Source organism: Abramis brama (genome assembly GCF_963993115.1).
Source record: "Abramis brama genome assembly, chromosome: 10".
In the NCBI taxonomy this organism is placed as follows: Eukaryota; Metazoa; Chordata; class Actinopteri; order Cypriniformes; family Leuciscidae; genus Abramis; species Abramis brama.
The window spans coordinates 29,462,653-29,475,658 of record NC_139972.1 but is presented as its reverse complement, the minus strand read 5'-3'; the positions used below and the strand labels follow the sequence as shown (position 1 = coordinate 29,475,658).

Below are 13,006 nucleotides of genomic sequence, written 5' to 3'. Positions count from 1 at the left end.
TCTGTAAGTCAGCAACACTGTTTACTTCTGAATATTATATCTTTTATCGGTCGTTAACCGATAACCGTTAAGATTTTTTAGACCATCCGTTTACACGTTCTTTGAATTGTGACCAATATCCAATTCATATGTTTACACTTGCCATACTATCTGAAACATCGTGCATGCTTAAAGGGGGTTCTTGCACAGATGGACAAATGCAAAATATGCTTGAGGCTAGCTTTGCGATATGCGAAGTTCGTCAAACATCACCATGATTTTGAGGTGGAGGAGGACGAAAAGTGCCATCATTGAAGCCTGCACATATGCTTCAGTTATTGTGTGCGAGAGACTTTTAGGACTGGTGGGAGCATATTCTGTTTACATATTTGCCTGATGCCTCAGAAAATCCGATCTGCCTGTTTACATGACAGTCGCATTAGCACATATCTGATTTATATCTGATTTATTTCCACATATGAATGAGGCCTGAAAGCGATCTCTAAATATCCGAATGCACAAGTTTTTTTCCTGTTTACATGGTCATAGAACACATCCGATCTGTCTCAAATGAGCAAAAAAAGAAAAAAAAAAAAAAAAAAAAAAAAGAATTCGGTCACATTTCACTGACAGTGTAAACGAGGCCTAATAGTAGCTTATGCTATTCACCAACTATACATATCCGACTCAATGCGTTGACAGTCTCTTTCACGGCCATCATTTGTAGTAGCCTATTCATAAACTGTTTGCTCAAGCATAGCCTGGTCTCAATGCTAAGTTATTACTGTGTAATGTGTGCTGAAGTTAGCCTGTAACTATGGGGCTGTTTACACCTGGCCACTTCATGCGTTTTCTGTGATCGGATAGCTATCCGATTGTGAAAAGACCAGGTGTAAATGCCCTCTGAAATGCATTCGGTGTGTATGTGTGTGTGTGTGTGTAAGAGTGTGTGTGTGTAAGTGTGTGTGTGTGTAAGTGTGTGCGTGTGTAAGTGTGTGCGTGTGTAAGTGTGTGCGTGTGTAAGTGTGTGCGTGTGTAAGCGTGTGTAAGTGTGTGTGTGTGTGTGTGTAAGTAAGTGTGTGTGTGTGTGTGTGTGTGTAAGTAAGTGTGTGTGTGTAAGTAAGTGTGTGTGTGTGTGTGTAAGTAAGTGTGTGTGTGTGTGTAAGTGTGTGTGTGTGTGTGTGTGTGTAAGTGTGTGTGTGTGTAAGTGTGTGTGTGTGTGTGTGTAAGTGTGTATTAACTTACTCACCGGGGCATGGCGGTACCATTGAAATTCATCTTCCGGAAGGCTTCCACGTATTGTGGCAACTCGACATAGTTGATAATCCAGTCCACAACCTGATCCACTGTCCAGTTGTACACTGGGGAACAGAAACACAAAGGCCAACCTCATTAACATCATCATGAATCAAAATACATGTTTCAAAACAAGCTAATAAAACACTGTATAACACAATGAGCGACCAAAAGTGGGTGGTTTTGACTTAAAATGAGTATACTAATGGAGTTTTTAATTTAGTAAGAATCGTGACTGTTTTTAAAAAACAAATCATTACATCATCAGAGGTCTGCTGGGAAAAGGGCAGTGTGACTAAAAGTGTCAGTATTTGTTTTTTTAAAGTTTTTTTTATTTTTTAACTGATCAGTATCAGCCCAATCCTTTATTTGACGTCAGCTGTCACGCAGGTGTCATGCAGTAGGTGATGGTATGCAGCTTTCTGCCATTAAAGAATGCCAGAAAAGCAGCTCAAATGTGCATGCATGATGCGCCAGAATCAACGAGGTCTGTTCTAGTGTAACACGTACATTTGAGCATCCATGTTTAGTACATCACTCAAAAGTAATTTATTTACTGTTTATTTGCATCTGCCGTCAGTCTATCTGAGATGTCAGTGCCATAACACACTGTTATAAGTTGCGTCTTGCTTCGGCCTTGACTGGCATAATGGCATTTTCTTTTTCGCAATTATTCTGCTCATTGTACATATAAAATACAAGTTTATATCAGTAGTATATAACAGCAGATATTGCATGTGTTCTAGCTCAAGCACACCTGGTGCAAGTAATGAAGCCCTTGATTCGTTGCATCAGGTGTGCTTGACAACACCTGATTTGCAGTTTAGGGCTGGTCCGAATACCATTTTTTGAGCTTCGAAGCTTCGGTAGTAATGAACATCGAATATTCGAAGCTTCGGAGAGAGGGGGCTGAACATATTATTCTCTCTAATAAAGGCAGGAATCTCTATGTGTCGGTATGTCCGTTTGCATTTTTATTATTTCGAGAACTTATTCAAGCGCGAATGAGAACCATTTCGCGGGGGATCCCAGGTGTGCAAAAAAATAAAAAATACAAAAAAAATAATATTCGAATGTCAAATTTTCAAATCGAATACCAACCCACCGAACGAATATTCGGGTCCAGCCCTATTGCAGTTGTGTTTGAGTTGTGCTGTTGTGAGGGATTCTATTCAGAAGTCTCTGCAGAAGTCATTACAAGTTGCATTTTCAGTTGAATTTGGGGAAACCAGTTGAAACATTTGTTGTGTTGAGCTATTTCAATTACTTTCAGCTGTTTGCATTTTCAGTTGAATTTGGGGAAACCAATTGAAACCATTTTTGCCAATAAACCTGATTTGCAATGGGGGTTGAATAATTCCAATTACAACTGTACACACACACACACACACACACACACACACACACACAGGCCTATAAATATTACTGTAGTAATTGTTATATTGGAATTACTCTGTAGTGATATAGGCTACACCCCTTTTTGAGCCCCTGAGAAACTCTGCATATCCCTGTATACATTGGATTGATTTGAATAACTGTAATGCACTTGAAGTATGCACCAAGCACTAGGAAACTGCAAGTATTGGATCAATATTCAATAACTCTGATCGGAGGCACAAAAAAAACTTGATTGGCACATCCCTACTTGGAACAAGGTTTCTCAAACTGGTTTTCATGAGGCAACTGCATGGGGTTGGCAAGATAAAACTCCTAATAAAAAGATTAAATATTTTATTTGTTTACCTGCAAGGCACATGACTATTAACCGATATCAGAGAACTGTGAACAAGCAAGTGTGTTGTTAAATTATTGAAATATTAACCTAAAATCTCAGGAGATACTTCAAGTAAATAGCAGACACTGGATCATCGCAATTAATCAGCTGCCATTGAGAATGACACACCAAGCGATCAAAACTGCCCATGATGAAAGAAATCTAAAACGATTACTAAAATTTGTCTCAGACATCAAAAACATGGCCTAAATACATTTGCCATTGATATTTGAATTAACCTCACCCCACCCCCAAACAAAAATAAAGCATATTAAGCAGAGTGACAGCTGGCATAATAACAATCCAATATAGACATCAAATTTTACAGGAGTATAAATATTACGTAAGGGTTAATGCCCGACGAGGTGTCCATTATCAGGTTTTAATGGACGACGGCGAGGCGTGAACCGTCCGGCGCGCAGCTTTTGCCTCCGCCGAAGTCCATTAAAACCTGATAATGGACACCTCGAAGGGCATTAACCCGCTTATACCATGGTTACTTACGAAAGAAAGAAATATTTAATCAATTAATAATACTTTAATGTGTTTTAGAGTAAAAATCGTGAGGGTTTTTATTTATTAAGTCGAGCGCACTATTTAATATCTCCCGTATACAGGCGTTGCCAAGCAACGTGGCCACAGCGACCCGACCACAGCAGTTGATCAGTGAGTTTGAGCCAGCGCAATCATTTAGAACTGTCATCAGGCAAATTGACGGGACGCCTTTCCTAGGTGTCCATTATCTCTTTTTAACGGACACCCTGCAGCCAATCAGAATCGAGTATTCACCCAGACCATGGTATAAACTGGCATAAATAACAGATATTCACTGTCACACCACCTTTGAAAAAAGCAGACGCTGCCAGCTCTCAAAGAAAACACTAAGGGTATATCTCTCGCCTGACCCTGGCACAAAACTGTTCTGTGTGTGTGTGTCTTGGCTGGGACAGATCAGCTTTCATAACCTTGGCTCTTTAGCTGTGCTTTGAGGAAGAGCTGCAATGCAGAATAAAACTGACCAAAGAGCGAAAGGAGAAAATGAGTAAACCCAAGACAGACATTGTTCGGTCGTCTGAGCATTATGGTCAGATCCAAGAATATAATATTTGCCAAAATATGCAGTGCACACTCAGAGCATAAGCATGATGCAATGTGCTTGACTTGACCTTTCATTTCCAGATGAATGAAGTGCAAGTAATAAGTGTGACTTTGACTTCTCATTCATTTGTGTTAAACTAGCTGTTCACGCAAACCCATTTTTAAAATATATTTTATTATTCAAAAGTACAACTAACAGCTTTAACATATAAATAGGCTAAATAACTATAACCTGCACTACTGTTCAAAAGTTTGGGATATTTTTTTCAGGATTCTTTGATTAATAGAAAGTTCAAAAGAACAGAAAAAATATTTTGTAACATTATAAATGTCTTTCCTGTCACTTTTGATTAATTCAATGTATCATTGCTGAGTGTTTTTTTAATCTCTGACCCTGAACTTTTGAATGGTAGTATAAATAATTTGTTATTGCACTAAATTATCATTGCATCATTGATTATAATGGGAGGAAACATTACAATATGCCACTTCCATATTAACTGACTAGTTGTTGAATAACTAGTATATTTTCTTTTACCTTGCATACTTTTGTTCATGATTTGAGGATGAGGGCTGATACAAATTTGTTGCTGACCTTATCAACAAAAGATTTGGGAAGCGTTTTATCCTTCCTTATGAAACATGATAGGCTAAAACCGACCTGTTTTGTTTAGTATATTGATTATTTTTCCTCGGTTGGTTTTACTAATTTATATTTGAGTCTGATACTGTTTTGCTACTCCTGTTTTATGGATACTCTTAGCTATGTTGCTTTTATTTATTTTTGTTTTATTTTTTGTTATGCATGTTTTTCTTCTTTTAATTATTTTAATCTTGTTGTTTAACAGCCTAGTGGCTATTGTAAATGTGCTATATAAATAAAATTGAACTTGAACTAATTTATTGTGCTGTCCAAAATTACACTAATATATGGGTGTTCAGAAACAAACCTGAAACACATTTTGGCCCAAAAGCAGTACCCTTATACTCCCTTCTGAACATGGCATTCGTTTTCCCGAGATCTCATTCACAGCTGTACATTCATAAGCAGGACTTAGAAGGTTGAGTGTTCTGGAGCGGATCTGGACATTATCTGGATTTAGAGGAGGTGTTGAAAACCGTGAAATCGCCTCCATAAGTGTTCACACACTTCCGCTGTTAAGAGGCCCATTTAAGATACCGCTTAACACAACACATGCCCTACAAAAAGTACAATGTACTAGTATTATGATTATACCATGTTACTTTAATTGATTGACGACTGACTGATTCATTATTGTTATTTATTAACTGGAAAATAACTGTGAAAAAAGTATTTTAAAAAATAATATGATAATTTTGTTTCAAAACTGTCAAATATATAATTATTTTCTATATGCATTTACCTTCGTATTATCATGGTACTGAGGTAGTAACTTAAAAGAAATATATATTCTTACTATGATGTCCAAAAATGCCCTGGTAACAGTGTGTGGTATCATCATGAATTTGGGATAGATTTTAAATAATTAACCCATTTTTTATGCAGTATTTCATCCAGCTGGATAGTTTGAGGCACATTGTGCAGTCAACTAAAAAAACTTGACCTACAAAAAAAATCTGTCCCTGATGTTAAAGGGACACTCCACCCATTTGCACTAAGCTTTGCATTGTTAGAAACCCAGTCATACTATTGAATGGTCGTGCAACACTCTCTCATTTTCCCCTGAGACGGGAGAAATACGTTATTTACCTCTTACACTTCCTCCCACAATGACGCAAAAATCGTCATTTTGCGTCATTGTCGGAGGAAGTGTAAGAGGGGGGGGATTTCTGTTGAGACTACAAGCACTAGTTCCTCATCTCTCCACTCTTTGCCAGGGGCGGGACCCGCTCACGCTACAGACCTATTACAGATCAGTGGGTGGGACTTTACTCTCTGAAACTGAAAGCAATATCCTCCATCTTGTTTGAAGCTAAGCTAACAGGCGCTGTGGAGACAGATGTAAAGTTATGACAATAGCGGAGGAGAGTACTCAATATGATATAGAAGAGGATTTCGGAAGTCTGATGCTTGAATCAGGTGTTTGTGGCTACCTTTACAAGCCGCATTATAGCGAAGAGCAGCCGAGGCAGAAGACCTGCCTGCCGCGGACGAGGAGCCCGGACTGGCTCGAGTTAGGGCGGACTGGTGGCGCCGGTGATCTCACTATGCAACTACGAACACAGAGATAGAGTCCGTCTACGGCAAAGAATTTCAACGATGACAATTTCTCCTGGACGAAATCTCTGAATCAGACGAGGACACGGACGTTTGTGTTGTGAACTATCCTAGTTTCGCACCGCATATGTTCTGACTGAACATCCAGGTACCATGCAATAATTCACCTTTTCGAAAGAAATACAAACGAGGAGTAATGCACTAATGAGTTCGCCAACTAACTAGACATTTTGTGTGAAATGAATTTCAAGCTCTGGTGGTAGCTAGCCTTGTAGACGGAAGAGTGATTTCTCTTATAGGCAGATATGCGCTGTTCTGGATTAGTGGGAGTGGCTTGCGGAGCTGTGCAATGAGGTGCATTGTGGGAGTTGTTGTCTTTCATACAAATGCGTCCTGAAGTTATTTTTTGTCTTTCCTCAGTCACGAAGGCACCAAATTCAAAATTTATTTTACATTTCGACTACATATATGACCCACTTTCAATAAAAAACAATGTTCCTATGGGTGGAATGCCCCTTTAAAGTCAGCAAAACCTTGTAAGAATGTAAGTCTGCATTAGCAAAGGTCAACCAATAAGCCGTTTTTCATTAAAAGCTACAACATATTCCACTGTGCATGTGAGAAAACCATGACTCACGGCTTTTTGCGCTAATGGCTCATTATGAAACAGTCGCGCTCACCTTCTGAACTCTTCCAGGCGTTCCACAGGTCCTCCACGCTGATGAGCTGGTCGTCACCGTGGAAACTGTTGTGCTTGGCTTTGGGGTCATGGTAGTTGAGGTCCTCTCTTAAAAACTGTCAGATAACAGGGAACAAAAGGAAATCTATTCCAATTAGCAGCTCAAGGATCCCAGAGAAATCAGGAGAAAATGAAGATTTTGAATGCAATCACTATATTCTCCACTAGCTGATGAAGCAGACATTTATTTTTCTCTTTTATGAAGTTGTACAGGAGCTCTGTGCAAATTCTTGTACTCTTTTTCAAGGTCTGCACAAACTCAAGCAGACATTTATCGCAGCCCTTAAATTACTATAGTGGTACCATGGTACAGTGATGGTATCAGATGGCAATAAAAAAAATGATAATAAAAAAGTAAAATAAAATGTATAAAATATCCTCCATCGTTCTGTCCATTCATTCATTCATTCATTCATTCATGTATATAAAGTGAATAAAATAAAAACAAAAATAAAAATATACAATTTAAAATAAAAAATAATAAATGAAAATATATATTGTTCTGTATATCCATCCATCCATCCATCCATCCATCCATCCATCCATCCATCCATCCATCCATCCATCCATCCATCCATCCATCCATCCATCCATCCATCCATCCATCCATCCATCCATCCATCCATCCATCCATCCATCCATCCATCCATCCATCCATCCATCCATCCATCCATCCATCCAAATATTCTGCACTTTATCGGTCACTTGGTTTCCATGGCGGAAAGCCGTACCCAAAACTCACTGGACTGACAGTTTGTTTGCCCATTATGAGCAAATGACCAGAACTGAATTCAAATGACAATAAACTGTTTACCCTAGGGAACATTTAAGAGCCAAACCAAAGTCTATCTTATAGACGTAATGTTTTAAGATATTCTGGGTGTATTAATGCCGTCGAGTGCTGTGAACATCTAGCGGAGCAAAGGCTCGGTTTGCTCAGACACAGCAGATGGCAACAATGATTACACAACATAACACAACAGAAGGTTAGAGAGCAGTTCAAGGGATATTTAAGATGGTAAAGAGCTTCAAACTGTGGTTAAACTGCAACCACTGTGAGAGACTTGTCATAAATGTGTAAATATTTAGATGGAGACCAATCACACCTGCTTTCTAAAAATCAAATGCTGTTGACAAATTGTTACAACTGACACATTAAGACATGAACTGGCTTTTTGACAAGATTGACTTTTTTTCCCCCACAACATGTCACAGCAGCAAACATTTCACTGGAAATGCTGTCACTTCCCCATGCCTTTATAAATGTAAATGAGTCATAGTTTTCAGACACAGGCCAAGATATTCCTCGACATGCCCACTCAAAGACAAGTGTCGAGCACTCAGTCTATGCGGTGTGGAAACAAACACAGCAAGTAGCGCAACCTAATCTAACGGTTCAATTCTGCGATTGCAAACTGCATCGTATGCCATCAAATCATAGTTTTTAAATGTTGGACTCTCACAAGAATACAAGGATCTTTGCAAATATGTGGATGCCATTTCATCAGATTTGCCTTGATGCTGCTTCGAGAAGGTTGGAGGCGGCAGGACAGAACGCCTACACAACATATCGCTGGACTGAAAGGATGCCAGGAAGGGGCAGGCTCTGCTCCGCTGCGTATGCTTCCAAAACGACATCCAACGAACACGGTGACTGGCTTTCCTTGGGCAAACGGCCACCGGTTCACAATCACAAGCAGTATCATGTTCGACATCATTCATAAAAGAGAGATGGTACAAAAGGCAAATGTGTGAGTTTATTGCTGCAAGAATGAACAGGCCTGGTCTGTTGGGAATTTCTTTGCGGTTTTGAGCTGGCTAATGTTGCTCAACATTAACTGGTGGGGTAATTCAAATTTGTAGTGGCTAAGCTAACTCGATGTGGGTGAAACAGAATTCTAATAACAAAATGGTACCTGACAAACTTAACCCTGTAAAGACGAACATATGAAATAATCTAATTTGAGATGGTACAGTTTATTTAACCTTTAGACAAAATATTTAAGCTTTTTTTTATGATTGTATCATATTTGATACATCAGGCTTTACAGCTCATATAGTAGGCTATGATAGTAAAATATGGAGTAAAAATAAAAATATTCAATTTGGTGCAGATTTTATTTATATGGCCAAAAAGTAAGATTAAATTCTGATAACTTGTAAATCAATGAGCTTTTTAAAACAGCATAGAAGAATAATTACATAAAATACATATATAAATATCATTATTGAGACATTTAGTTGCTGAGTTTAACAAAGCTCTGTAGTTTTAATTATGGGGTGGGGCGCAAAACATATAATGCAATACAATACAATAATGATTACGAGATGTACAAATAAATGCTTCTCAAAAGCTCGTTGTATCATATTTGACTTGTTAAAAAGTAATGTATGGATAATCACGTAAACCTAAATTGCTTCAGTCCAGTAAATGTTAATCTTGAAATATAACTAACAATTAGGGCCGTGCGATTAATCGTAATTGATTTTCAATTTCAATTTTGGCTTCCAACGATTATGAAAACTAGACAATTGAGGCAAAACGATTATTGTGTCATTTAATTATTGCTGAAAAAGCCTATCGATAATTGTGAATTTTTACTGATATCTAAAATTACTCGTATCATGAAATACTCATATCATATCATGACTTTGATCATATCTCCCACCAATAATAGTGTTAAATTATCTTGATTTCAATATTGATCAAAATAATCATGATTATTATTTTTGAAATAAAAGAACAGCCGTACTAAAAATATAAAAGTTATTCATTTAGTTTATTAAAAGGCCTTTTACTTACTAAGTATGACATATCAATAAGGGGCCAGAAGGCATGTAGGCTCAAATATGATACAGTAGGCTTTAAAGTGCTAATGGCACGATGCTCAAAAACATCACTAGATGCAATGTCATTTAACAACTAAAAAGTGTATGGCTGTGACAATGTCGCTTCAAAAGAAATTTAAATAAAACCTTGTACTTGGGATTGGACTGACAGGGTTTTCTCAATCCATTAGGTAAATAAGAAGAATCACAAGTGGAAGTAAACAGTAAAACTATAAACCTGTGTGATTACGATTATGATAAAGGATTGAAACATAAATACAGGTTTGCAGCATCAAGCAGCAGAGCTAAAATAAAGTAGCAGCTGATAATGGAAGCCTTGCACATTCAAGTTAAAAATAACGTGAATACGATGCAAATGGTCCAACAGATATTACATAGCAAGCTAAATGAATGCATCTAAACACATCCAAAAACATCTAGATAAACTAATCGATAATTTGGTTCTTGGACTAGTATCATAACCATCCTGACTTATTATTTCTCCTAAATAGTTGTGAAACCACTGCTTCACATTTATTTGTTACTGAAAGCCTCCTGGGAATGGATCAATGACATCTGAGATATGACTAATGATAACTGTAAAGAAAATGAGCATAGTTACGTCCAGTCATAAGACTATTCTACACGTCATCTCCTTAGGCGGTATAATGCTTACCACTGCATTTCCTCAGAACCAGTAGGGCAAAGTTCTTTAAGATGAGGGACAAAAACATGATTTTCTAAGCTTGTGCAGATGACATGCACAAGTGTAGATTTTGACCAGAAATTCCTCTCTTTTTATCCCTTATAATCAGTGGTTTTATTTAGTAACAGGTTAGGCTGACCCTGTGAGCATTATTTCTGCGAGACACCTCCACACGGGCCTACACTAGCGGTTTTGGCCTCTTCAGACCACCTGATTCAGAATACCATAGTGAGATAGTTTCTGGTTTCCTGCATCTTGCAGCACAAATAGCAAGATAACACTAACCATGACACACATTGCTGAACTATGTCACACAGGCTGATAAAACCCATCGTGTACTAATGCTTTAACAAGCCCAGACCATTGGAAAGAGCATTAGACAGGATGAATTAGCCAAATCTTATTATTTACAGACATCCTTAGAGGAGGAAGGAAGGATGCAGTTGACTTGAGCACGATACTCTTGTGCTAAGACCATGAGATATTTAGTGTTTATACAACTATCCTCGTGTGTTTACGATCTCTCTGTGTTGTGTTCCAGATGGGCGTTACCTCTGCTAATCTGCTATAAGGATCACCCCAAACACTCATCCACTGCCTTCGTGCCTCGTTGACTTTGTGCTTTATGCCATTGTGCTTCACTTTTATCCTGATTGATGGTGTTTCCCGTCACCTTTGTTTGTTTCGTCATAGTTTGATTAGGATATAGTGTCGTGCCAGAGAGACTGTTATGGCGCTTTTCCACTACACAGTACCAGCTCGCCTCGGCTCTGTTTGGTTTTCCACTGTGTAAAAGTTGTACCTGTACCTGCTTCCAGGTACTTTTTTTCGTACCACCTCCGGCGAGGTTCTAAGCGGGCTGAGGCGAGCTGAGGCGATACTAAAATGTGACGTGAAAACACGACAGATTGCTGATTGGTCAGAGAGAATCGTCACTATTCACTGCGTCATCATTGCACGCGCCAGACGGAGTATCCTGAATAAAAAAACAGCAAAAACAAAAACATCCAAAAACAGCATACACTCGATTTCCTCCATTGTCCTGTGTGTGTGGGTAGCGGGTGTGTCTCGCGCGTCTCGCGTAGAAGATTAAGTCACGGCAGTTTCCTGCAGCGTCGCCATGACAACCAGGTACTATTGTGGAGGTACTATCTGCAATGGAAAACGGAGCGAAAAGCGAGCCGAGTCGAGCTGGTGCTGGTAATGGAAAAGCGCCATTAGTGTTTAGTGAAACTGTGAGTTTTGAGGCTATGACTGTTCGCTCTAAAAATCCCATTAACAATAAACAATTAAAGACAATAGTATTATTGTACTCTCCTTTACATTACACAATACATCATGGGGTATTTAATTCCCTAATAAAAAGAAGTCTGTTTATTCATACATATATAGTTTTTATATTTTATACAGCTATATTAGGGCTGCATGATTTGGGGAAAATGTCATTGCGATTATTGAGGTCAATATTGCAATTGCAATTGCGATATGCGATTACGATATAATAAACAAATGGTTTCATGAGTCAACTTGCTTGGTTCTCAAGGAAAATGCACACACAGATTAGTGATAGTGCTGAAATGTGTATTTCTCAACTCAAACTAGCAACAAAAACTAAATGCAGTGTTTTCAAATTAAAATACTATTTTTTACACAATTAAATAAGGACATCTTTGCATTACTGCAAACTTGTTATTGTCTCAATAGTACAAAGATAAATAGAACAATAAATAAGAACATTTGTATGCTTATGAAAATAAGTTATTTTGAGCATTCTGTCCAGACAAGCAGGGACTTTAAGCAGGATGTAACATATATGCTTTGTCTAAACTCAGTCTGTGGATCATTTTTGGTGTAAGTGTATTGTCTGATTGTCAAAAACATTTGGTAACTAAACAGAATTTTGTTAAGTTTATTGACAACATGTTACAATGTTTACATGGTACAATGACTTGATGGCTACTGTTTTTATTATTGCTTGACACAAATGTCATGATTTCAATTCAAATCTTGTGATTTGATTCCGATCTTGATTCAATATCGATTCATTTGGATAAATATTAGGTAGCCTAACAGTAGATACATGTTAATTTGTATATATTTTTTTTCTTGTCTGTCGGTGTCCTCTTTGCTTCGCGATTTTTCTCTGCGTGAGAAAATGGATGTGTGGTGTGAGAGCGTGTGAAAAGTGTCAATTGCGAGAGTCTCACGCTGAATGAGTGAGAGTTGGCAGCCCTGCTCTCTCTGCTCAGTGTCGCTTATCTTATAGCCAAAATATCGCCATATAACAGAGGTAGAATTTTTCAGTGTCCGTCTGCTCGGCATCATCGTCACCCGTTCTCCGCGCTGCACACCGGAAAAAGTCACGACGTGACCATACGCGCCACA

At 38.3% G+C, this 13,006-nt stretch overlaps 1 protein-coding gene across 3 annotated transcripts in view; it reads right to left on the bottom strand.

Moving 5' to 3' along the window:
• stim1a (stromal interaction molecule 1a) overlaps positions 1 to 13,006 on the bottom strand; it is a 47,896-nt gene that overhangs the window by 23,038 nt on the left and 11,852 nt on the right. For all 3 annotated transcript variants that reach the window (XM_084126872.1, XM_084126873.1, XM_084126874.1), the window contains exons 4-5: positions 7,028 to 7,142; positions 1,229 to 1,340 (exon numbers count right to left, since the gene is read on the bottom strand). In XM_084126872.1, the coding sequence (XP_083982998.1) occupies positions 1,229 to 1,340; positions 7,028 to 7,142 (227 nt within the window). The remainder of the gene's footprint in view (positions 1 to 1,228; positions 1,341 to 7,027; positions 7,143 to 13,006) is intronic.